The 26,816-nt window shown below is 41.0% G+C and overlaps 1 protein-coding gene across 1 annotated transcript in view; it reads right to left on the bottom strand.

Moving 5' to 3' along the window:
* Positions 1–5,268: 5,268 nt before the first annotated feature.
* Positions 5,269–26,816, bottom strand: part of LOC310889101 (uncharacterized protein) — a 112,054-nt gene continuing 90,506 nt past the window's right edge. The window contains exon 2 of the mRNA XM_083816085.1: positions 5,269–8,703. Coding sequence (XP_083672211.1) covers positions 5,417–7,948 — 2,532 coding nt within the window. The 5' untranslated portion in view covers positions 7,949–8,703 and the 3' untranslated portion in view covers positions 5,269–5,416. The remainder of the gene's footprint in view (positions 8,704–26,816) is intronic.

The raw sequence follows: 26,816 nt of genomic DNA, 5'->3' as shown, positions 1-26,816 counted from the left end.
TATACTGGAATATTCACAAGACCTTTACCACGGTTAATCAGGAAATATGGCTGCGCTTGCAGGAAGGAGTCCAAAGACTAAGGGAAAAGGATCTAGATTTCCAGGGCAGTGTTCACTTATTTTAACCACAACTTATCCTTTTTTTGTTTCATTCTAACAATAAATATCCTAGTCTGTTCATTCCATTGTTCTGTGACACCAGGACACATGGAATGAGATAGGAAAAAAAGGTCAGGCAGTTAAAAAAAATACTATTTAACTGTCTAAAAGCAATGGGAACTAAATAAAAGTGCAAGCAACTTGATGGTGATTTTTATTAGTATTAGAGTGCTTAGTGCTACCAACAGTAGTATTCTCACAATAATGACAATATTCTATCGTTTTTTTTGTGTGTGTGTGACAATGGATATTGTCTCATGTGATCACTGTGGGTTGGAAAGACAGTGAAATGGCTTCTGGATGCAAGTAACATTGATATTTTTCTTGCTGATGATGTTTCGGCACTAACCTAACTGGTAGATAACATAACTTATGACTATCATAAACTCTGGTCATCATTTGATTAATTTTCTTTCAGAGGTAGAGAAGTAGTTATATTCTAATGGACATCAACAACAGATAACATATATCTCATACTAGGCAGCTAAAACAAGCAAACAAAGAAACAAACAAAAAACAGGCAGCTATTATAAAATGGTTCAGAAGGCATTTTACAATATCTTTTGATATCTACAGTTTTCATTTACATACATAAAATGAAGAGTGGATGAAATGATATTCATTTTTTTTAAATGTCATATTAAATGTCATAAAATGTCATAAATCATTAGTTTTTTCAGGTTTCTTGCTAGTAAACTGGAATTATTGAAGGAGCTTTTGTTCAAAAATCTTTGCCATGTAACTAAACATTGTGGGCTTTGGTTTCTTTATCAAGAAATCATCCCAAAGAGATTTGGTTGAATAGAAATTAAATTAAAAGCCTTTTAAAAATATATTTTTTATTCCTTTTGAAATACATGGTACACCAGAACTGCAGGGATTTACTGTCGTAGTTGATGCCCCTCTTTCTTTGTTGTCTTTGCCACAAAGAACGGTTCGTTACAAGGCCCTTGCATTCTATAAGCAATGAAATCAGTGGCTTATTTTTTAACTTGTGAATGTGTGAGAACTGGCAAGGAAATAATAAAATAGACAGAAAATGGTTGCATTGTACTCATTTTAGCATAGGAATGGAATCAGACTTGAGCACAGGCTATGAGATTTTAATCTGCTTCCACAGAAGAAAAGAAATCAGTATACAACTATAAAAAGTGCTATAAGCATAAGAATGGTGTTAATATTTAACCGTATGGGGAAGAGGGGGATGTGTTTTCTTGATATTTTACTTAGCTTAAACAATTCCTTCATCACAAACCTGCAATTAATGCCAGTTTTATCTACCCTGTTGTGGAAGCTGTAAGCCTGATCACAGCTTCAAATTGGTGTTTCCCTCTGTTGTGGTTTAACCCGGCTGGCAGCTAAACACCACACAGCCGTTCGCTCACCCTCCCCCCTCCCTCTCTGGGATGGGGGAGAGAAACGGGAAAGTGAAGCCTGTGAGTTGAGATAAAGACAGTTTATTAAGACAGGAAAATAATAATAACAATAATAATAATAATAGTGATAATGGTAATAGTATTAACAATAATAATGTGTAAGAAAACAAGTGATGCACAATGCAATTGCTCACCACCCGCTGACCGATGCCCAGCCTATCCCCGAGCAGCCGGCCCCCCCACCCCGGCCAGCCACCCCTATATATTGTTTAGCATGACGTCAGATGGTATGGAATACCCCTTTGGCCAGTTTGGGTCAGCTGTCCTGGGTCTGTCCCCTCCCAGCTCCTGCTGCACCCCCAGCCTGCTCGCTGGCAGGACAGAGCAAGAAGCCGAAAAGTCCTTGGCCTGGTGTAAACACTGCTCTGCAACAATTAAAACATCAGCATGTTATCAGCGCTCTTCTCATCCTAATCCAAAACATAGCACCCTACCAGCTACTATGAGCTACTTAACTCTGTCCTAACTGGAACCAGGACAGATATCCACCCCTTATTCCATACCATTTATGTCATGCTCAGGTTACACTCTGTCCAATACATTCTAATTAATCACCATTTTCATCTATGATATATAGCAATCATGGTAGTGATGACATACATTATTATATAATAATTAACATACTACAATTCAACTCATGAGCTATTCTCACCCAGTATCAAATCCCCTTGAGGTACACACCGGACCTCCCCATTCTTTTGCATTACCCACCAAGTGCATCCAGGTCCCTGAGCAAAAGCAATTCCACGAATGGGTTTGCCTTTTCCTGAGGCAGGAGTAGCCCAGACTGTTTTACCCAGCATGTTTCTTACGTGCACTACAGGAACTTTATCCCCTTCTACAGTGCGTAACAGGTTTGATTGGGCAGGTCCAGCTCGGTTGGCAGATCCCCTGGTATTGACTAACCAGGTGGCCTTTGCCAAATGTGTATCCCAATTTTTGAATGTCCCAGCACCCATTGCTTTCAGTGTAGTCTTCAACAGTCCATTGTATCGTTCAACTTTTCCAGAGGCTGGTGCATGATAGGGGATGTGATACACCCACTCAATACCATGTTCTTTGGCCCAAGTGTCTATAAGGTTGTTTCGGAAATGAGTCCCGTTGTCTGACTCAATTCTCTCTGGGGTGCCATGTCGCCATAAGACTTGCTTTTCAAGGCCCAGGATAGTGTTCCGGGCGGTGGCATGGGGCACAGGATATGTTTCCAGCCATCCGGTGGTTGCTTCCACCATTGTAAGTACGTGGCGCTTGCCGTTGCGGGTTTGAGGGAGTGTGATGTAATCAATCTGCCAGGCCTCTCCATATTTATATTTCAGCCATCGTCCTCCATACCAAAGAGGTTTTGACCGTTTGGCTTGCTTGATTGCAGCACATGTTTCACAGTCATGAATAACCTGTGCTATAGTGTCCATGGTCAGGTCCACCCCTCGATCACGAGCCCATCTGTAGGTTGCATCTCTACCTTGATGGCCTGAGGTGTCATGGGCCCATCGGGCTATAAATAATTCACCTTTATGTTGCCAGTCCAGGTCCACCTGAGCCACTTCAATCTTAGCAGCCTGATCCACCTGCTGGTTGTTTTGGTGTTCTTCAGTAGCCCGATTCTTGGGCACATGAGCATCTACATGGCGTACCTTTACAACCAGGTTCTCTACCCGGGCAGCAATATCTTGCCACAATGCCGCAGCCCAGATGGGCTTGCCCCTGCGCTGCCAGTTGTTCTGCTTCCATTGCTGTAACCACCCCCACAGGGCATTTGCTACCATCCATGAATCAGTATAGAGATAGAGAACTGGCCACTTTTCTCGTTCAGCAATATCTAAAGCCAGCTGAATGGCTTTTACTTCTGCAAACTGACTCGATTCACCTTCTCCCTCAGCAGCTTCTGCAACTCGTCGTGTAGGACTCCATACAGCAGCTTTCCATCTCCGATGCTTTCCCACAATACGACAGGACCCGTCAGTGAACAAGGCATATTTCTTCTCATTTTCCGGTAGCTTGTTGTACAGGGGGGCTTCTTCAGCACGAACCACCTCCTCCTCTGATGATATCCCAAAGTATTTGCCTTCTGGCCAGTCCATAATCACCTCCAAGATTCCTGGGCGACTGGGGTTTCCTATTCGAGCCCGCTGAGTAATCAGTGCAACCCACTTGCTCCATGTAGCATCAGTTGCATGATGCGTAGAGGGGACCCTTCCTTTGAACATCCAGCCTAGTACCGGCAGTCGGGGTGCCAGGAGGAGCTGCGCTTCAGTACCGACCACTTCCGAAGCAGATGGAACTCCTTCATATGCTGCCAATATCTCCTTTTCAGTTGGAGTATAGCGGGCTTCAGATCCTCTGTATCCCCGACTCCAAAACCCCAGGGGTCGACCTCGAGTTTCCCCAGGTTCTTTCTGCCAGAGGCTCCAGGTGGGACCATTCTCTCCGGCTGCGGTGTAGAGCACATTCTTTACATCTGGTCCTGTTCGGACTGGCCCGAGGGCTACTGCATGAACTATTTCCTGCTTAATTTGTTCAAAGGCTTGTCGTTGCTCAGGGCCCCATTCAAAAGCATTCTTCTTACGGGTTACTTGGTAGAGCGGGTTTACAATCAGACTGTAATTTGGAATATGCATTCTCCAAAACCCCACGACACCTAGGAAAGTTTGTGTTTCTTTTTTGCTAGTTGGTGGAGACATAGCTGTTATCTTGTTGATCACATCCATTGGGATTTGACGACGTCCATCTTGCCATTTAATTCCTAAAAACTGGATCTCTCGTGCAGGTCCTTTAACTTTATTCTGTTTTATGGCAAAACCGGCCTTCAGAAGGATTTGGACTATTTTCTTCCCTTTCTCGAAAACTTCTTCTGCAGTGTCACCCCACACAATGATGTCATTGATGTACTGCAGGTGTTCAGGAGCTTCCCCCTGCTCCAGCGCAGACTGGATCAGTCCATGGCAAATGGTAGGGCTGTGTTTCCACCCCTGGGGCAGCCGATTCCAAGTATATTGGACTCCCCTCCAAGTGAAAGCAAACTGTGGCCTGCACTGTGCTGCTAGAGGGATGGAGAAAAATGCATTAGCGATATCAATTGTGGCATACCACTTGGCTGCCTTTGATTCCAGTTCATACTGGAGTTCTAGCATGTCCGGCACTGCAGCACTCAGTGGTGGCGTGACTTTGTTCAGGCCACGATAGTCCACTGTTAGTCTCCACTCACCATTAGACTTTCGCACTGGCCATATGGGACTATTAAAAGGTGAATGAGTCTTGCTGATCACTCCTTGGCTCTCCAGTTGACGAATTAGCTTATGGATGGGACTCAGGGAGTCTCGGTTGGTGCGATATTGCCGCTGGTGCACAGTTGTGGTAGCGATCGGCACTTGCTGTTCTTCAACCCTCAGCAACCCCACAACAGAAGGGTCCTCTGAGAGACCAGGCAAGGTAGACAACTGTTTAATGTCCTCTGTCTCCAAAGCAGCTATGCCAAAAGCCCAGCGGAACCCTTTTGGGTCCTTGAAATATCCTCTTCTAAGATAGTCTATGCCAAGGATGCACGGAGCATCTGGGCCAGTCACAATACGGTGCTTTTGCCACTCATTACCGGTTAGACTTACTTCAGCCTCCAATACAGTTAACTGCTGGGATCCCCCCGTCACACCATAAATACAGATGGGCTCTGGCCCTTTATAGCTTGATGGCATTAGAGTACATTGTGCACCGGTGTCTGCCAAAGCCTTATACTTCTGTGCGTCTGACGTGCCAGGCCATCGAATCCACACAGTCCAATAAACTCGATTGTCCCTTTCCTCCCCCTGGCTGGAGGCAGGGCCCCTCTAGTCCTGGTCAGAATCTTCATTTCTGTGTTTAAAGGACTGCCTGCTGGAAGTTGGAGCAGCAAACCTTTCAGAGAACTCCTTTTTCCCAATTGTTTTCCTTTGCAATTCACGTACCCGTGCCTCTAGGGTCGCAGTAGATTTTCCATCCCATTTTCTCATGTCCTCTCCATGGTCACGTAGGTAAAACCACAGGGTGGCGCGGTGTGTGTGCCCACCATATTGTCTTCCTTGCATAGATGAACGTTTACCCCTAATAGCTGAGACACTGGTTTGTACAGGTGGGGAGGAAAATAATCTCTCTTCAAGTTGGTGGATCTTTTCAGAAAGTTTCTCCAAGGTATTCTCTTTTAGCTGGTGGACACTGGTTCGTTCAGGTGAAGGGGAAGATAATCTTTCTTCAAGTTGGTGGATCTTTTCAGAAAGTTTCTCCAAAGCATTCTCTTTTAGCTGGTGGACACTGGTTTGTTCAGGTGAAGGGGAAGATAATCTTTCTTCAAGTTGGTGGATCTTTTCAGAAAGTTTCTCTAAAGCATTCTCTTTTAGCTGGTGGACACTGGTTCGTTCAGGTGGAGGGGAAGATAAATTCTCTTTAAGTTGGTGGACCTCTTCAGAGAGTTTCTCCACAGCTGAGACACAGGCCTTTAGGGAAGAGGAGAGATTTCCTTCGTACTGCCGGAGTATTTTAGTCACTTCATTCACTGTGGGATTCTCCTCCGTTTTCCAGGCTAGTATTGCCAATGAGTTGGCATATGATGATGGGGCACTCTGTACAAACTTCCGCCACATGGGTAGTGTACACCGGACTGCATCTGGATCTGCGGATGTTTGTGCGTCGTCTAGGTCCTTATAAATTACTTCCCGTACGACCAATTCCCTCAGGTACTGAATTCCCTTCTCCATGGTGGTCCATTTGCTTGGTAAACATACAAGTTCTTCCTTGAAGGGATACCTTTCCTTCACAGCTGACAGGAGACGCCTCCAGAGGCTGCGAGATTGTGCTCCATCTCCAATTGCTTTGTCAATGCATGCGTCCCTAGCAAGGGATCCCAGCCGCCTGGCTTCCTTGCCCTCCAATTCCACATAATTGGCTCCCGTGTCCCAGCACCGGAGCAGCCAGGTGACAAGCTGCTCGCCTATACAGCGACCAAAATCTTTTCGCACATCTCGTAGCTCACGCTGGTATAGAGTCCGGGTAATTACTGTTGATTTTTCGACATCCTCATCCTCATCTTCAGTCTTCTGCACCTTTGATGGCTGGTATGGAGTCCGGGTAGTTACTGTTGATTTTTCGCCATCCTCATCCTCACCTTCAGTCTCCTGCACCTTTGATGGCCCAGCCTCGTCTTCACTACGCCCAGACTTAGCAGAAGACTGTCTGCGTTTTAAACGACCTGAGCCTCTATACCATTTTTTCACCTTGTCTACAGGGGCAACTTGCACTGCTACAGCTCGTTTCTCTGACCCAGACACAGGGTCTGCCACAGGGGTTGGAATACCCTCTGCGGGGTCAACTTGCACTGCTACAGCTCGTTTCTCTGACCCAGCCACAGGAGTGGGAGCAGCTGCACGAGCTGGGGCAGCTGCAGGAGCTGGAGCGGCTGCAGGGGCTGGAGCTGGAGCGGCTGCAGGAGCTGGAGCTGGAGCGGCTGCAGGAGCTGGAGCGGCTGCAGGAGCTGGAGCTGGAGTAGCTGCAGGAGCTGGAACTGGAGCGGCTGCAGGAGCTGCAGCTGGAGTGGCTGCAGGAGCTGGAGCTGGAGCGGCTGCAGGAGCTGCAGCTGGAGTGGCTGCAGGAGCTGGAGCTGGAACGGCTGCAGAAGCTGTCGCTAGGTTGCTAGTAGCATCAATTGCAGCTCGATAGGCACAAGCCAGACCCCAGCACGCTACAGTGATTTGTGTCACTTTGGAACTGCCAGAGTCATGACACCTTTTTTTCAAGCATTCTGCCAGCTTTTTAGGATTTTGCAGTTGTTCAGGGGTGAATGTCCAAAACACTGGAGGTGACCACTGCTCTAGAAACCTGCCCATATCCTCCCACACTCCCTGCCACTCGCAACTATCCCGCCTCAAGACAGATCTCCGGATGAGATTCCTAAGTAGTTGTTTAACCCTCCACAAAATCTGAAGCGCATTCAGGAGACATAACAACAAGAGCAGGCTGGTCTGAGTATCCCAAGGATATTCAACATCTCGGAGAGCCACCGTAACTAGCTCGGGGGATAAGAGGGTGGTGGTGAAGGAGAAAGGGAGAGTGAACAGGTAGGGAAACATGTCTTCCCCTGTCCCCTTCACAGATTGGCTCCCTAACGAAAACAGGCAATAGGTGTAATTGCTAATAGTTTCCGAGATATGGGTTCCAAAGTATAGAGTCGACGTCAGTGCTGAGTACAAATACCAGGTTAAAGTCGTGACCAGATATCTCATCATTTCATAAGCCATTGCTACACCGCACAGTACCATAACAATCTTAAACCAGGGCCCGGAAAGGATAAACAGTGCAACAGGGAGCACATACAGAAAGTAACGCACCATAAAACTCAATTTGGAATACAGGTACAGCAGACTGGAGATTAAGGCAATCAACACCGTGACTAGCAACTATTAAGCAGGTCCAATACTTATACCAATTTTAGTTTAACACACTCTGGTCAGATTTGTCGATATCTCAACCCTTCGGGCCCCACGTTGGGCGCCAAAAGGACTGTTGTGGTTTAACCCGGCTGGCAGCTAAACACCACACAGCCGTTCGCTCACCCTCCCCCCTCCCTCTCTGGGATGGGGGAGAGAAACGGGAAAGTGAAGCCTGTGAGTTGAGATAAAGACAGTTTATTAAGACAGGAAAATAATAATAACAATAATAATAATAATAGTGATAATGGTAATAGTATTAACAATAATAATGTGTAAGAAAACAAGTGATGCACAATGCAATTGCTCACCACCCGCTGACCGATGCCCAGCCTATCCCCGAGCAGCCGGCCCCCCCACCCCGGCCAGCCACCCCTATATATTGTTTAGCATGACGTCAGATGGTATGGAATACCCCTTTGGCCAGTTTGGGTCAGCTGTCCTGGGTCTGTCCCCTCCCAGCTCCTGCTGCACCCCCAGCCTGCTCGCTGGCAGGACAGAGCGAGAAGCCGAAAAGTCCTTGGCCTGGTGTAAACACTGCTCTGCAACAATTAAAACATCAGCATGTTATCAGCGCTCTTCTCATCCTAATCCAAAACATAGCACCCTACCAGCTACTATGAGCTACTTAACTCTGTCCTAACTGGAACCAGGACACCCTCATAGCACGGAATTGTAGAATCAGAGACTCACAGAACAGCTGAGGCTGGAAGAGAACTCTGGGCATGATCTGGTGCAAGCCCCAGCTCTAGCAGACCCTACTACAGCAAGTTACCCAAGACCATGTCCAGATGGCTTTTGAGTACCTACAAGGGGGAGACTGTACATCCCGTCTGGGCAAACTGTGTCAGTGCTCTGTCACCCACACAGTAAAGTGCTTCCTGATGTTCAGATGGAACCTCCTGTCTTCCAGTTTGTGCCCATTGCCTGTTACTGGGCACCAGTGAAAAGAACCTGACTCCACTGTCTTTGCACCTTCCCTTCAAGTCTTTATACCCACTGATGAGATCCCACCCTGAGCCTTCTATTCTCCAGGATGAACAGTCCCAGCTCTCATCTTTGCCTAATAGGAAAGATGCTCTGTTCATTTTCTCATCTTTGTGGCCCTTCATTGGACTGTCTCCAGTATGTCCACATTTTGTACCGGCAGGCCCAGAACTGGACACAGTACCTGCAGGTGCAGCCTCTGTACATTTTGTATGCCTAAACTCAAGTGAAAAGAAGGAAAATGTCAAAAACTCCTAAGAGCCCACACAAGAAATATATGTATTTCTGCTTTTTTAACCGCTACAGCACACTGCAAGTTGTCTGTTCCCATTTTGGAGCTGGCAATTTGTTTTGTGCAAGATAAATAAGTAAATAAATAAATAATTTGACCATACATAGACATATATACATATATACATGTGTGTGTTTATGTATATACATAAATATATAGCCGTATCACATTCAAGCTTCAGGATTGGTCTGGAAATAGGAAAATTCCTGCATGGTAGTGAGTTGAAAGTGCAGAAAACTGGTACTTGATGGAAAATGATGACATTCCAGTGTCCTGCATAGGTACCAATAACCAGGACAGATATAACCATAAATAGGGAGAAGAGATTTTGCTGTATTGGTTTTGAAGAACTGACATTATATATGTTGTTTTATAAAGAAATCTATACATATTTTTGCCTGGAGTAGACTCATCCTAATAAGGATAATTCTTTATTTGATGTTACAGGCTTACTTATCTTCTTATATTTTGCACTGTCATAGCTTTCTGCAGTGTCCACAGCAGGGATGGTAATTTTTGTTGTTGTTGTTGTTTATTCTAGCTGGAGTGCACTTTTGCATTAGCATCACCTGTTTATTTTCAATATAATTCTTGCACATAAATACTTTGTTGTGTAGGTAGTAAGATGAATGGTGGAGTACTTTTGGTGCAAAATAAAATGTACAAGGTATATGCAAATGTATATCATCCAGAAGGATCAGATTCTCTCTGTGCTTTATATGGGTAGACAATCAACACCTGGAGAGGTAACTTAAGAAATCAGTGTTGACCTTGCTCAATAAGATTGTCCAATGAATTGAATATAGAGCTGTACAGTAGGCTTTTTCATGGCTCCCTGGCCCCTTTCATTTACATTTTCTGTTCTTGGCTGTTTTATTGCCCATGTGTGCTTAGAAAGGCTTAGGCTGAGAGTAACAATGTTCCATCTCTCTTTGACAGATATAAAGTCCTCCTGGACTTCACCTTTACGGAGATAGAAGAGAGGCTGACTGGGCTACTGTGCCCTTGTGAGGTCCCTCTTGGAGTGCTGCATCCAGGTCTGGGGCTCCCAGAACAAGAAAGATGTGGACCTGTTAGAGCAGGTCCAGAGGAGAGCTGCAAGAATGATCAGAGGGCTGGAGAACCTCTTCTAGGAAGAAAAGCTGAGAGAGCTGGGGATGTTCAGACTGAAGAAGAGAAGGCTCCAGGGAGACCTCATTGCAGCCTTTCAATACTTAAAGGGGGCTTAAAAAAAGATATGATAGCACAAGGGGAACAGTTTTAAATTAAAAGAGGGGAGATTTTTATTAGACATTAGGAGGAAATTCTTTAGTCAGAGTGTGGTGAGACAATAGAACAAGTTACCCAGAGAAGCTGTGGATGCCCCATCCCTGGAAGTGTTCAAGGCCAGGTTGGATGGGGCCTTGAGCAACCCGATCTAGTGGGTGGCATCCCTGCCCATGGCAGGGGGGTTGGAACTAAATGATCTTTAAGGTCCCTTCCAACCCAAGCCATTCTATGATTCTATCATTTCTGAGTATCAAGTTTGCCTAAATGTATCTAACCCAATCCTCCTCAACCAAGGGAAAGCATTCCTTTCTCCAGACTCCAAGCTGTTGATAGCTAGAAAGCAGTCTGAAGGAACATTTTATTTGAGGCTTCCCTGTTATCAGTGTGGCTAGTGTGTTTGCTGCTGTTGAGTCTATTAAGCTCTGTGCTTATCAACTTTTGAAGACTTATGATATCTTCAGTATTTCATTGTTCTTTTGTGGAAGCACAGGGACCAGAATTTTTATTGCTGTCTTGCACATGATATAGGGGTACATTTATTTCCTTACAGGATATTTGAAACCTAAAAGAGATGATAATAGGGGCATGTAGCACGTTGCCTCAGCTTTATAGTAAACAGTAGAATTGGCTGACCAGACAACCCAGAGTGAGCCGTGCTCTGCAGAGTTGTACTTTGCATTTGTGGATATTCCAGGCTGGAATGTCCAACCAAGCATTTCTCTAAGGTTATACTACATTAGAGACAGGATTGATGAAAGAATGAGGTGTGGAGGTATCAGAATGAAGGGATGAGATATTAAAATCTCTTCTACTACCAGAACAGAAACAAAGCTGTATTCACTGCTCTTAAAAAGGGCTGTGGGAGGATCAAGGAAGCAATACACCATTGAGTCTAGATTGAAATATTAAGGGGGGGAGGGGGGGGGAGGTGGAGAGAGAGGGAGAGAATTGGTTGATACATAAAAATGCAATACAATTGACTTCTTCTTTTGCAGGGTAAAATTATACTCTATAAGTCTATGACCAGTCTTTTGAAGGAGTCAATGAGTATGCAATTAAGGATGATCCAGACAATTTACTGCTCCTATTCTAAAGCAAATTTTAACATATTCAGCGCTAAATACGCTTAGGAAAAAACTTACCTGTCATAGGATAAAAAGATGATCTTCATATATATTAACAACTGATTAGGAGTTATTGTAAATGGCATGTCTGTACATTATAAGAATTGTACAGAGAGCCTTTACAAAAGGAGTTTCCTGTACCACATGTCTCTGACATTTCAACCTACTCTTTAGAGCTGATAAGACCTTTAGTGGAAGTGAGAAGTGAGCTAAGTGTGGCTGGTTGACCTCAGCTGGCTGCAAAACACCCACACAGCCATTCATTTACTCCCTGCACCCCTGCTCCATGGGAGGAGTGACAGAATAGGAACAAGAGTGAAAAAAATTATGGGTCAAAATACAGACAGGAAGACTGCTTACCAATTACTGTAGACGGCCAAATGGGCTCAACTTTAAGCAAGTTTATTGCCAGTTCACGTATTTAATTACTGATATTGGTATTCAGAAACAAAAAGACAAACTCTAAAAAACATAGGGAGGAAAATTAGATTCATAAAGATTATATAAACTAGATTCAATGGGGAAACAATGTACTTGTAAGTGACACAAAAGAACCACTGAATGCGAATAATTTTAAAAACAGCAGGGAAACACCTGTCAATCATCCCATAGGAACTAGGAAGGACTCCTCTAAAAAGGTGATGCAGCCCATAGCCCAGCTGAAGTGCCTCTACACCAATGCACTCAGCATGGGAAACAAGCAGGAGGAGTTGGAAGCCACGGTGCAATTAGAAAACTATGATCTAATTGCCATTATGGAAATGTGGTGGGACAAATCACACACCTGGAATATTGGAATGGAGGGCTACAAGTTTTACAGGAGAGACAAGCAGGAAAGAAAGGGTGTAGACATTGCCCTCTATGTTAAGAAATGGATAGACTGTGAAAATTTGTTTCTGAGAAACAGCCAAGAGCAGCTTGAGAACCTGTGGGTAAAAATTAAGGACCAAACCAACAAAGGACACCTTGTAGTTGGGGTCTACTACAGGCCACCCGATCAAGAGGAATCTATGGATGAGGCATTCTTGCTTCAACTACAGGAAGCATCATGCTCACAGGCTCTCATCCTCCTGCGTGATTTCAACCACCCAGATGTCTGCTGGGAAAGCCACGTGGCAGTTGGTAAGCAATCCAGGAGACTCCTGGAGTGCATTGAGGACAACATCCTCGTCCAGGTGTTATACAAGTCAACGAGAGGAGAAGCATTACTGGACCTGGTACTCACCAATGCAGAAGAGCTCATTAAACTGGTTAAGACTGAAGGAAGCCTGGGTTGCAGTGACCATGCCCTGGCTGAGTTTGTAATCTTGAGGGATATGGGCCTGGCTAAGAGCAAAGTCAGGACCCTGAACTTCAGAAGACCCAGCTTCCAGCTGTTCAAAGAATTAGTGGATGAGATCCCATGGGACACAGTCCTTGGGGACGGAGGGTCTGATCAAAGCTGGTAACTCTTTAAGGATATTTTTCTTAGACCACAAGAGCTCTCTATTCATGTATGTAATGCATCAAGCAGGGAAGGTAGGAAACTGGCATGGCTGAACAAGGTCCTGCTGGTCAAACTGAGGCAAAAGAAAGAAATGCACAGACAGTGGAAATAGGGCTATGTGCCCTGGGGAGAGTACAGAAATGGTGTCCATATGGGCAAGGATGGGATCAGGAAAGCCAAGGTACCGTCAGAACTAAAGTTGGCAAGGAATGCAAAGAATAACAAGAACAATGTACATGTTCTACTTGTACATTGGCTGCAAAAGAAAGACTAGGGAGAGCTTGACATCTCTGACAAATCAAGACGGAGAACTGGTAATAACAGATGTGGAGAAGGCTGAGGTACTTAACAACTTCTTTGCCTTGGTCTTCATTAGTGATCAGGCCTCCCACATCTCTTGAGCCCCTGAACCTCTAGGCAGGGTTTGGGGGAGCAGAGTGCCTCCCATTCTACGTAAACAGCAAGTTTGGGACCTCCTGATGCAACTTAACAACTACAAGTCTATGGGGCCTGACGACACACATCCCAGAGTCCTGAGGGAATTGGCTGATGTATTGCCAAGCCACTCTCCATCATATCCAGTGGATAAGGAAGTGGCTTGATGGCTGTACCTAGAGAGTGAGGTCAATGGATCTGTGTCCAGGTGGAGGCTGGTGATGAGTGGTGTCCCTCAGGGGTCTGTTTTGGGACCCGTGCTTTTCAATATCTTCATCAATGACATAGATGATGGGATTGAGTGCACCCTCAGCAAGTTTGCAGACAACACCAAGCTGAGTGGTGTAGTTGATACCACAGATATGGGATGCCATTCTAAGGGACTTGGACATGCTGGAAAAGTGGGCCGATGTGAACTGTATGAGGTTCAACAAGACCAAGTGCAAGGTGCTGCACCTGGGTCTCGGCAGTCCCAGACAGGAATACAGACTGGGAGAACACACTGAGAGCAGCCATGTGGAGAGAGACTTGGGGGTTCTGGTAGACAAAAGGCTCAGCATGAGCCAACAGTGTGCACTTGCAGCCCAGAAAGCCAACTGCATCCTGGGCTGCATCAAAAGAGGTGTGACCAGCAGCTCAAGAGAGGTGATTATGCCCCTCTGCTCCACTCTTTTGAGGCCCCACCTGGAGTACTTTGTCCAGGTTTGAGGCCCCCAGCACAAGAAAGATGTGGAATTGTTCAAACAAGTCCAGAGGAGGGCCACAAAGATGATCAAGGGGCTGGAGCACCTCTCCTTTGAAGAAAGGCTGAGAGAGCTGTGGATTTTCAACCTGGAGAAGAGAAGGCTCTGGGGAGACTTCACTGCAGCCTTTCAATACTTAAAGGGGGCTTACAAAAAGGATTGAGGGACTCTTTACTCAGGTGGATAATGATAGGACAAGGGGGAATGGTCTTAAACTAAAAGAGGGGAGGTTTAGGTTAGACATTAGAAGAAAATTCTTCACTCAGAGAGTGGTGAGGCACTAGAACACCATCCCTGGAGGTGTTCAAGGCCAGGCTGGATGGGGCCTTGGCCGACCTGATTTAGTGGGTGGCATCCCTGCCTGTGGCAGGGGGAATGGAACTGTAAGACCTTTAGTGTCCCTTCCAACCCAAACCATTCTATGATTCATTCTTTGATTCAAAATACCTCCCACATTCCCAGGCTCACTGTCACTCCAGACTTCATTCTTCTAACCATTATCATCACAGGTTACAGTCTGTCCCTTCAACAAGTGGTGCAAATGGTTTGGAGTCAGGATGGAGCAGTTTCTCTCTGACACTCTTTGTTTTACACAGTTTTCCCCCAGTCTGTTGTGGTTTCTCAACAGACTGCAGGACTGATGGGAGAGTACCTTCCCAGCCATGGAGCACCTCCTCGTCGTCTGGCCTCGGTGCTCCTGCCATTTTTTCTCAACCCAGCTTTCTTCCCATCTCTTTTCCTTCCCCATTGTTTTTTCTACTTTCTCACTTTGCTGATGTGGATCTGGCTGGAACCATCTGTATCTGGCATGGGGCAGCTCTGGCCTTGTGTCACAGGGGAGCACGACGGCCCCACAGCCAGTAGAGGGACTAAACTGGCTGCTGCTAGACTAAGGAACAGGCTAATAAAGCAAACACGGTGTCTGGGGTCTGCCTCTCAAGGGAAGCTTGTTGGTGAGACCTTCTTGCTTCACTCGCTGAGGCGATAAGCTCTGGTGGGTGCATGACACAGTGGGGAATTTCAGAGCTGATGAACTACTAAGCTCTCTGATAATCTTAGTACACGCTGAAAATACATTCTTTCTAACATGTAGTATTTTCTTTGGCAATTAGATCCCTGTTGTGTCTTCTGAATTCCCAAATTTAATTTCCACAAGTTGACATGGAACCAGTAATTAAATTGAGAATGCATACCTTTACTTTCATCTTGAACTTTTACCTTTTTTTGACCAAACAATTTAATGACAGGTAAGTTGAAAATAGCTTCCATTTTGGTGCATTATTTACTTTTGCATAGTCCAGCTAGAGTGCAGTCACTGCTGAGTATATGAATTGTTTCAACTGCTGTATTTGTTCAGTACACTAGTGTACTTTTTCCATTGAGAGATGTTAAGGTTATCATTAATAAATATGCAGTTTCAGGATGTTGACCAATCTGCTTGAATTTTGGTAGCAGTAACATGCAGAGTTATGACAGCAGTGAAATGTAAATTTTGATTTATAATTCAAGGTTGCATTCTCTCACCTCTAAAGGTTGGCAGAGATATTAACTTCATTGCTGAGAGAAAGTGTGGGCATGTATAATGTGCATGTAATAGAACAAAAGCTCTAGTCCGAAAGTATATAAAGCCCATGTATTCTTTTCAGCCATTTGATATTTTTTTCAAAACTGTCAGACTTTTCCTTCAGTAAATGGCAGGCAGTAAGATTGAAGATGTCATGCTGCAGGTATCACCAATATTCTTATTAAACTGCTCGCTCACCTCTGCATGTACTTCAATTATGCAAGTTGTATAGTTAAAATACATATGTATTTGTCTGTGTGCACTTTTTTTTTTTTCCCCTCTTTGTATTAAAATAACATTACAGCCTGCTGTAAAACAAACTGGAAATTGCTTTTTAAGACTGTTATTTGACTGGGGGGGTTCTATGATATGCATATGATATTTCTATGAGCATGCATAGCCAGTATATGTTTTCATACAAAACTTACATGTCCATTTAGTTCTGGGATTAACTGAGAACATCTATTTTCTTTGTGGGGACAGTGATATTCTGAGACAAGGCCTGACATCATGTGCACTGCTGTTACACGTCCAGCATCCTGGCTGTGGCAGTTTACATTACATTTTCGCAGTATATTCACCATGGTTATTCTCCTTGGTCTTGCCATTGGCCTACCATTTTTATAGATAAAACTATTAGTTTGAGTTTGAAAGACTTTTAAAAAGTTGATAACTGATCACATAATTATAGTTGTTCAGTTCATACCATCATCAATTTTACGGCTTAGACCCAGCTGGAAACCCTTAAGTTCTTAGACCTTGAGTAATTTTTCTGCTTTGGAAATTATAATAAAAATTATCTCAGAGAGAAAACTGTCTTACCTCACAAGTAAATTGTGATTTTTTTTTGTTTGTTTGTTTTGATTTCATATCTCTCCGCATTCATTTACTCCAAAAACTATAACATTATATTCCTTCATTTTTTGCTCTCTGCCTGCATGTTTTCTGTTTCAGCAGACATTGATTTTGTGTTCCTCAAATCTATTTGTAGAGTCTGCTTCTCCTATAGTTACTAATTTCTTGAAGGTCTTTTGTTATTAAGGCTCGTCAATCTAGCAAATAAAATACCATTTTTTAAAAATTATTTTTAAAATTCTCTGTACCTTTTCTTAAGATGGGCATTTGACCTTCCTGTTCTATCTGAGGAGCTGGTAAAATTATATCTTTTTCTCTCTGCACCCCAGCCCCACCCCTCGTCATTTGTATGCATCTCCATATCCTTATTTTATGAAATTGTATTTTTATATTTAGAAACTTAATTTGTGCTATGTTTAAAAAGTCTTTCTGGATAATAGCTTGCAGTATTCTATTCTATACAACTGAATGATTTCAATCAAAACTTTTGTTTGTTTGTTTATTTGTTTGTTTGTTTGTTTGTTTTGACCCACAAAGGATTTTCAGCTACTTGGATTCCCTTATGAAAACTGTTTCCAAATGCAGATGATATTAGTACTTTGGCAACAAAACAAACACTTATTTTTGGCTTAATACAAAGGAAAATTTAATTTGAAGATTACTATCACTGAAAGTACCTGTGCTGTGCATTAGCTTTTTCAATATGAATATGTATTTTTTAAGCTGGACTACAACTTTCATGGGACAGCAGAAACAGACTTTCAGTCTGTATCACAGTGACTAAGGAAAATAGAGTATGGTGTAATGTAGGAGCCACCATCTGTCATCAAATTTTGACCATGCAGGACAATAATGCAGTAACCCCTGAAAAATAAAGATCCCTATCAGACACTACAGCAACCTTTCCAAAATGGAATTTTCTAAATTTGTACTGAAAGGTTTGTTTTCTATATACAGGTGATGGTGGGGGGGGAGGTGGGAGGTAGTGAAAATTGTATAGAATATACCTTCCCAAAAATATCTTTTTGATGCATTATGGCAGTTATTGCTCACATAGCCATGAGCTCCAGACATGGTTATCTTTAATGTTCAATATGCATGTCATGCTCCTATCGTAGTAACTTTCAATGAAAGTGTAAGGAGAGTATTAACTGGAATGCATTGACTTTATGACATGTTGTTATATAAAAGTAAAGCAATTAAATTGTGCCATGACTGTGCATCCTGTCAAATTGCAACTCTCAAGCAGATGTTTTACTGCATTCAATCTTTTTATACTTCATTGTCATGGAAGTAAATGAAGTTTTAAAAATGAGAATTGTATAAGATACATAAAAAGGATTATTATAAATTTTAAAATATCACTTTATAGACAGTTAGCTTGGCAAGTGATGGCATAATAATGACAAATCTCCATTTTTCTAGAGTGCTCATTAGTGGCAAGACTCTCTACAAACCTCAAATTTCCCTGTTACTGGAGGAAAAAAAAAAAAAAAAAAAACACCAGAGGCTGGTAAGTATCTGCTGTATTTCAAAGGGAGCTACCAGCAGCAGAATAGCACAGGTATTTATATTGCTTTAATACAACCCATTGCTAATGGCTTTTGTGTGGTGACTATGTGTTTCCATTTTCTAACTGTGTGCAAGTGGATAGGACAAATTCCATCAGAGACAAAAGAGTCAGATCCCTGCCTTGAACAGGAAAAGGAGATACAAAAGACTATTTTGGGTAAGCTAGATGCATTTGGATTGGCTGGGGTTGATATTTAAAGATCTGACCACATCTCACATTCAGAGTAGGTCATGTAGAGAGAAACTTTGTAGTGGTAGGGATGGTAACCAGAAGAGACTGGCTCTAGAAGCTGAATCAATCTATTTGTAAGTTTGCTGTGGTTGCCTTATATGCTTATATGCTTCTGGTCCTGACTCTGTGTCACTCTCCCAATGCTTCAGTAATGTTATAATTCCAGAAATAAATTCAGAAAAGTTGGAATTATTTTCACATAAATGAGAGACAAAATAGTTCCCAAAATAGGTGTTATTCCTTCTTTAGCAGGTATGCCATTTGAACGCATATTATAATAACAGCTAGGAATAACTGAGACTCTGATGAATTCTAAAAGGGTTGGCCTATTTTACTTATATCTTAGCCAAAGTGATAGTTTTTTTAACTCTACAGCAAGAGATTTTTTTTCTTTCACTGAAAATAGACTTTATGGTTTAAATGTCATTGCTAACTTTATTTCTGACACTCAGCTAAGGTTTAAAACAACACTTTTGTTCCATTTGTCAATGGGTATACACATTGTCATATTTTCAGATTTACACAAAGGAAAGAAACAACTTACAGTGCTTTTAGCACATAAAAGAAGGAGTAACTTACAGGACATATGGCATTAGAGATAATTTTTATTCCAAAAACATAGAAATTGCACTTAATTTGAAATTTACATAGAAGTTGAAGTTTATTAGTGAACTCAAGGGTATATAATACATTTTTTTTCTTCTGTTTTCTTTTTGAACATCAAGAACTCAATACTGTCTGGACGGATACCTACCAGATGTCTCATCAGTCCAGTGATTCTGTGATAGAAAAAATAGCATAGGGTTTTTTTTGCAGTTATTAGACAGCTGAGGATGACAAATGGAATAAGAGACCTTTCTCCCTTGCCCGTTATACTACTTCAAAGTGTACTGTCAGAGTGTCGTTTGCAGGTGTCCATAATCTTTGTGTGTATCAGTATAATTTATAATTTTAAGTTGCAATTTATCAACATATCAATTTATCATTATCAGTCTAAAAATAATAGTACATGGATAAAAGACATTTAAATATTTATATTTGAAACTTTTAAATAGTTTTTATTTAGATAGCTTAAAATAATTTAACTACTCAATAAATAGATTTTTATTGTCTTTTTTTTTTTTTTTATAATCTTGACTGAAAAGAACATCCTTGTTCAGAAAATTGTCACACAAGTGATTCTCTAAATTAGGGCTAGAAAGTACAAAAGCAAAAAATTATGCAATTAATCAATGCTAACACATTAAATATAAACAACATGCTATTTAACGAGAAAACAAAATGCTTTAGGAATAGATTAAAAAAAATGTATACATGGAATAGAAATTCAACAGGATTTAAATCTTACTTTTGGCAGAAGATTCCAAACATTTAAATGTTCAAACATTATTTTTGAACTCTGTTTGAAGCTGGGGTTACTAGGCACCTCCTCTACACTTTAAAATTCACTCAGAGCTTAAGAACATATAATGACCAGGGTTGTAGTTCATTCACATACTAGGAAGTAAGTTATTTCTTTTGATTTTTAGGGTCTGACACAACAGTTATCCTTGGAGCATTCTTTCCTGGAAATTGCTCAATTGAAATGATGTGTTGGATTTCAGAAGCATCTTATCACAGCACTAGCAACACGTCCAGTGTACTTTTGCATTTTTTATCTTTTGAAGCTACAGTTCGAGTAACACAAATATAATATGTGATCATATAAAAAGCTATAGTATTTGTATTTAATTTCCTCATTAGCAGAAGTTTTGCTGAAATTAAGATAACAACAGCATAACTTCAGAGCATTATTCACGCTTCAGCCTTTAACCTAGGCCCCAAACTCCACATCATGTCCCAATAAGGTGAACAGAGTTGATCAGCAGATGCTTAAGATAAAATCCAAATTGAATATGAATGGATTCTGCCCTTTGAGAATCACATGCTAGGAGTGGGTGCAGACTGAGCCAGTTTCTGTAGTGCTGCTTCTGTGCTGCTCTCGTTTGGTGCTTTGACTTCTCAGTGGATTAATTCAACACCTTGTTAAAATTTTCCTTGTAGATAATATAGGATCTCATGTCTGCACTGTGAGAGTGAATCTTATCCTTTAAATACTTACAAAGTGAAGCCACTGAAAATAATATATGATGACTGCAGTCTCCTGTCTACTTTAATGTAGTTTAGTTTTCAAACACAAAACTTGATTATGGATTTTAACAGACTCAAAAATCTTCCTATATTTGGCACTGCTCCTTAATCTGTATTTATTTCTATAAATATTAGTCCACATATGCACCCTATTTCTGATTTTAGATTATGAATATAATTATGCCATTTTAAAAGCCTCTCCATCTGTTCTTAAATATACCCAAAAAGTAGAGTGAATCTGAAGAAAATATAGAAACATGCAAATAATAACTGTAAGAACTAGGCAGTATCATAAACAGGGGCTTTAGTCTGAAATCCTTCCAATATTTTCATGATCAAAAAAAAGGCATTATCCAAAACATAAGCAAATTATTATGAATGTGATTTCTGAAGTAACACAAGGGAAATACAGTCCTGCAGTACATACTGCAGTGTAGTGGTTGGTGCTATCTCCCTCTATGCCCTTGCTATTTTACAATCCTAGCCACAGATCTTGAGGAATTCATGTGCAAGACATCACCTTCTGAAGATGATTTTAGTCTTGATTTTTCCTGCTGCCTCCAAAGTGTGGTGGAGTCCTCTCCGAAGAAGTACCTCATGCACCATTTGGAACTGTAAGGGAAGACAGCTGCTAGCATACTGATCATAGTCCAACCATAAACAGCAGAAAATTCTTGATATTGATATGTGAATCAATCCATATAACATGCTTGCAAGCACTGGTTAGTATGCAAAATCTAATTCTATTGTTTGATAAATGTTTTAATGTCCATAAATATGCTGTTAATCTTATGCCTAGGGTAAGTGCTTCCATAAAGCCAGTCATCAGGAAACGTTTTTTAAAAAATTCCTTTAATAGGCATTGCTTGTGTGCAGGGGAGCAGTATTCTTTTGCGTTATTATTTTTGCCTTAAGCATTTTTTGTCCTTATTATTTTATTTAAATAAATCCAATTGTCATTAGTCTAAAAACCCTTCAGATTCTCCCCCGAGAACCCTAAAACAGAAGATGAGAACATGGATGCAATCAGGGTAGTATTCCAACACTGTCAGCTATCATAAATTCAGTTACTGCTCAGTTAAAAAAAACAGTTTGATCAAATGTTGAACAACAGTAAATCTGTGCTTTCATATATATAAAAATCTTACTTAGTGGAAGAATGGATTAAATTTTTCAGATGGGCCAAATGTAACTCAGATACATTAATTTAGCATAGGATACTTCCTAAAATAGAAGTTCTTTTCAAATTGTGCATTGTCCTCAATCCTTTATGAGGCAAACTGATTTGCTAAGGGTAAAAATGATTTGAGTGGACTCTGTTCTAGAAAATGGAGTTTATTTTGCCTAAAATGTTAAAACATTCTGAAGTACTGTGTAATAAAACAGCTCAGCCTACAACCAAATAGTAAAATGCATCTGGAAAAAGGAGAACTTAAAATCTTGTCTCTAAGCACCCCAACTGTCTAGAATTTCTGAAAATAGACTCGTACACGCATACTACCATGTTAGGACAACACACATGCTTTAAATTAAGGAGAAAGGTGGGTTTTTGTTCGTTTGTTTGTTTTTGATTCTTTTTTTCCTTTAAATATTTTGCAAAAATAATATCTCCATTTTCTTTTTTTTTGACTGAGCATTCCCTAGTGGACGGTCTTGCTTCAAATGTCAGAATATATTTTCAAAACATGTGTGGTTGTTTTTTTATTTAGTCTGATGTAATACATGAGCTAATTGTATAACGTACACTTGTATGTCTGAACATTATATGTTAATGAGTCTGACAAACAACAGAATCTGCATCAACACCAACCACATATTGTTTCTTTCATCAGCAGTTTTATTTATTTCATTTTTTTTTTAATGTAAAAAGCACATTGTCATTGTTGCTGCTGTTATTGACTGTGTGATATATTGTTTCTTGTCCTGCACACCTTGGCATTTTCCTGTAAGAAAACATTTATTGCAGACAGCTTATTTTAGCTTATTTTATTGATGTATGTTTCTTTCTGTGATATATGTTTTAAATAGGTGCAGGTTTATAAATTTTAAAATGTAAATATTTTTGAATAGGTTTAAATTCTTTCTTCTTCTGTATGCTAACAAAAGCATTTGTGAAACAGAATTTTCACTGACTCCAAAGATTTTCCTTGGGCTTTGCAGAGGAAGCCTCCTTTCCAACGTGGCCTTTTATGTTATATCTAATGTGTCCACTGAGTAGTTTCTGACTGAAATATTCACAAACATATGACCTAGCTTTATTACAGGCCTGTCAAAAGATGGGCCTGCAGTTTCACAGGGCATCTTGCTATTTCTCCCAAACCACCCTTTCAAGCATGAATCAAAGAGTTATTTAAATTCTGAATAACATGATCTAACAGTTTTTTCCTGATCCTGGTGGCATACATCATAGCTTTCTGAATCCTTCAAACGAGGAGAATTTCACATATCTGATTTCTCTATGCTGTGATTTGCTTTGAGAAGAAAACAAAAGCTTTACAGAGACTCAGACTGAGAGGTAGGAGGGATTGTGGAGGCTTTACTTCACTTTTGCTAATTTATTACTTCTTTTTTCTTTTTTTACTTTCTCAAGCCATATAATAGAAACATGACATACAAAAGTCAAGGGGAAAAATCTAATTGTCTGATCTCTATCAGATGCCTAGTTGCATCAGATGTTACCAGTGTTACTGAAAACTCCTGGCTTTAATATCTGCTCTTACAGACCTCCTTAGCTGAACAGTCCAGAAGCTTGGTAAGAAAGTCATCCAAAAGGCTGCTGTATTGGCAGCCATGTGCTTAAGGATGTCACTGGGGAGTTGAAGTAAGTTTAAAAGATCAAGGAGCTGAATTTACATATCCACCTTCCAATTTTATTTATTTAATTTTTTAGAAGAAAGCAGAAGAAGCCCAGATATTCACTTCAGCTGTTGCTGTGAAACCTCACCTCCCATTTCAACTTCATTTATACAGCTGATAAGACCAACTGTATAACGGCTTCAACTGGGAACTCTAGTTTTAAATTGTTTTCACATCTCAGATACAGATTCTCTGAGGAAGGACATCATCAACATACATGGTGTGTTCAGAGTGACTTGTCACTGCATGAAAAGTCAGAGCAGCCTGGGGCTACAGGTGAGGACTGATTGCCCACAGAAATGGAAATGGAGTAGAAATGGAGTGGCTGGAAGGAGAAGGCAGGTATTTGTTACAGCAGAGTTAATTGTGATTGTAGGAGACTGGCTGATGTGGTAGCTTGCTTCAGTTAATGTTCGCTCAAGACCTGAGACAGAAATCAGAGATCAGCTTTAGTTAATATGGAAGTGGAACATGCTGATGTAGTAGTTTTCAACTGCAAAGTCATGAAGAAGTGAAACTACAGAGGAGTAAGTCTTCCAGTCTTGGCTGATTAAAATGAGTCTTTCTTAAGAGAGAGATGATTGTAGCTGTAACACGGAGCAACCCCTTAAAACAGAAAGATTAAAACCCCAAAGACTTACTGTACCAAGGACAAAAAAAATGGAGATAAGAATGAACAGTACTTTGATACAGTGATTGCAAATTCAAATTGCCTAAAATAATAAAACCCTGATCCAGAATGTAAATGAAGAAGATGAAGCTACATGCTATGACAACAAGCAGAAGACAGGACATTACCTGGCACGTGGCAAAAAGATGCAAGAAATACAGCAGAATTTGCACGAGCTGTTCAGCACCTATAGAGCATGTACAGTGTGTATAAAGAGAAGAACAGCTGCAGAGCAAGATTAAATGTAAGATTTTTACTTCTACTTTCCTCTCGTGGTGAATATAAGAATGAGATGTGCTTCAATAGAGCACTGTACTGCTAAGCAAAGTTATTCAGTGTGGTTTTAAAAGCTTTAAAAGCTTTACCTTATGAAAATGCTACTTTCCTTGAAAAGTAAGGGATCAAATTCATCTTTCAGGAGTTTGAACACATTTCCCAGTGTTAAGGGAGCGCTCAGTAAGGTAAAATCTAAAGCTGAATATAAGTTAGTGACACACAATTCAATCGGAAAAACTTCCAATGTCATAAAGCAGACAAAGCAAAATAAACAGGCAGTGCTGTGGAGGTGAGGCAGGGTGAGAGGGGAGAGAGGGATGGTGTGGAAGAATGGGGAAACAACACAAAATCAAACAGAGAAAACGTTCTTTATACAAACCCAAAAAACTGGTGGTCTTCAGGAAAAGATGTATCTTTTGAGGAAAAAAAAAATCATTTGTGTGGTGTAGGATCTTTCGGCAAAGAAACAAGTCTGTAAACATGTAACAGTGCAAGATTCCATTTCCTCAAATTGTTTTTTTTGGCATCCTATGGGAAGACTTTCACAGGCAAATAAAACAGAATAGCACAGATTCTCAGATTAAAAATTAACCTAACAAGGAAAAGGGATATTTTGCAGCAAGCCTGAGCTCATTTGTCACCAACTTGCTTGCTGACTGTCAAAGTTGCTTGCCAATAAGCACATATTTTTCTTGACGATCATCAGTCTCAGTTCTAAAATCATCATCCTAGTAATGCTGTGTTGTGAGATGCACATCTCAAATCTTCATAATCCAAGATGCTGACAGAAATGCTTGGAGGAGTCTTAGATTCAAACTACATCCTGCACTAAGTTGTCCAGGGGAACTCTCAGAAAGGTGCTGCTTTGCAACGGTGTGATCAAAACCAGCTAATACATCAAAGGTGCTGAGGGTCAATACTCTCAAATGGAGGAAGACTCTTGTATCGTACTATAAAATCTGCAAGCTATTTATTTTTAGGTAAGCCAGCACCACCTGGAACTCATCAAAAACAGTGTGCTATTATTGCCAAAAGGGCTTTCCAAGCTCCTCCTCGATCCTGAGAACAGAATATGCCTGTGCTCCATACCAGACTTGGGGCTGGTAAAAACTGGCCCCAGAACAAATTCAGCTGCCAGGGGAGGATTGACATAGCACACTACAGCTCTCTTCTCTGTCCTTTTCCCTCTGCTTGGCATGCTCTTTTTTTTTTTTTTTTTTTTTGGGGGGGGGGGGGCTGGGGGTTTGGTTTTTTTTGTTTCTTTTGTGTTTTGTTTTGTTTTTTGAGGCAAGGAGGTGGAGAGGAAGCACAGACCTAGACATGGCACATCTGTGATATACATTGTGGAAATTCTCAACAGGGAGCACACAACTAGAAAACAGTACTTTACAGAAGCTGAGCAAAAGCATTTCAAATGATTTGTTTATGGGCACAAATCTATATTAATTATCTACTTTTGTCTAGCCTAGGCCCAAGAGAGACTTTACCCCTGTTCAACTATTCAGTCTGCTGAAATAGACATATAAAAACCATTTGTCAAAATGCTGCCCAGATAGGTGGTAATTTCCTGTTTAAGCACTTTGAACGTATGTTTGTCCCTTCCTATGTAATTAGAGTATTTTTACATTCTGTGGTTTACTGCACTTCGTGTGTGTGTGTCTGTGTGTGTGCATGTATATATATATATGTATGTATATGTTCTTTTCCTTCAGACAATATTCTTTTTCAGGAAGGGTTGAAACAGGGATTTCAAAATCAAACTTCCTTTTAGCTTTAATGTTAAAGTTCACAGTCTGTAATAAGCTTGGAAAATCAAATTTACTTCCCATAACATTTCTTTGAACTATAAAAATATTTATTATGCTCTTTATTTCCATCAAACAGTTATATTTAGTTTTGTGACATAATTTGCTTTTAAGAGCACTGAAACTTAAAGTATCCTAAGCAAAACTAAAAAGTCCACTGCATTTTACTTAATGCAAATCATATTTTTAAAAGTCAAAAGAAAAAGTCTCTGAAGTTGATACAGTGATTACATTTTCTTCAGATGAAAAAGTCTTAGAATCAAAAAGCATTTAAAGGACTTCTATAACTGTGACCAGTTAAGATTTTGTACGCATTTCCTGAGTCATCAAAATATGGGGAAAATAAATATTCTTCTACGCTGCCTTTGACCAGATTACAACTAATAGTATTAGATTATTAGTGCAATTTCTATGGGATATGTTTGTGCTTTTTGACTTTTATATTTATTTTTTTCAGCCTAAGAGATAACATTTAA

Source organism: Anser anser (genome assembly GCF_964211835.1).
Source record: "Anser anser genome assembly, chromosome: Z".
Lineage (NCBI taxonomy): Eukaryota > Metazoa > Chordata > Aves > Anseriformes > Anatidae > Anser > Anser anser.
The sequence above is the reverse complement of the archived record's forward strand: the minus strand, read 5'-3'. Positions and strand labels throughout refer to the sequence as shown.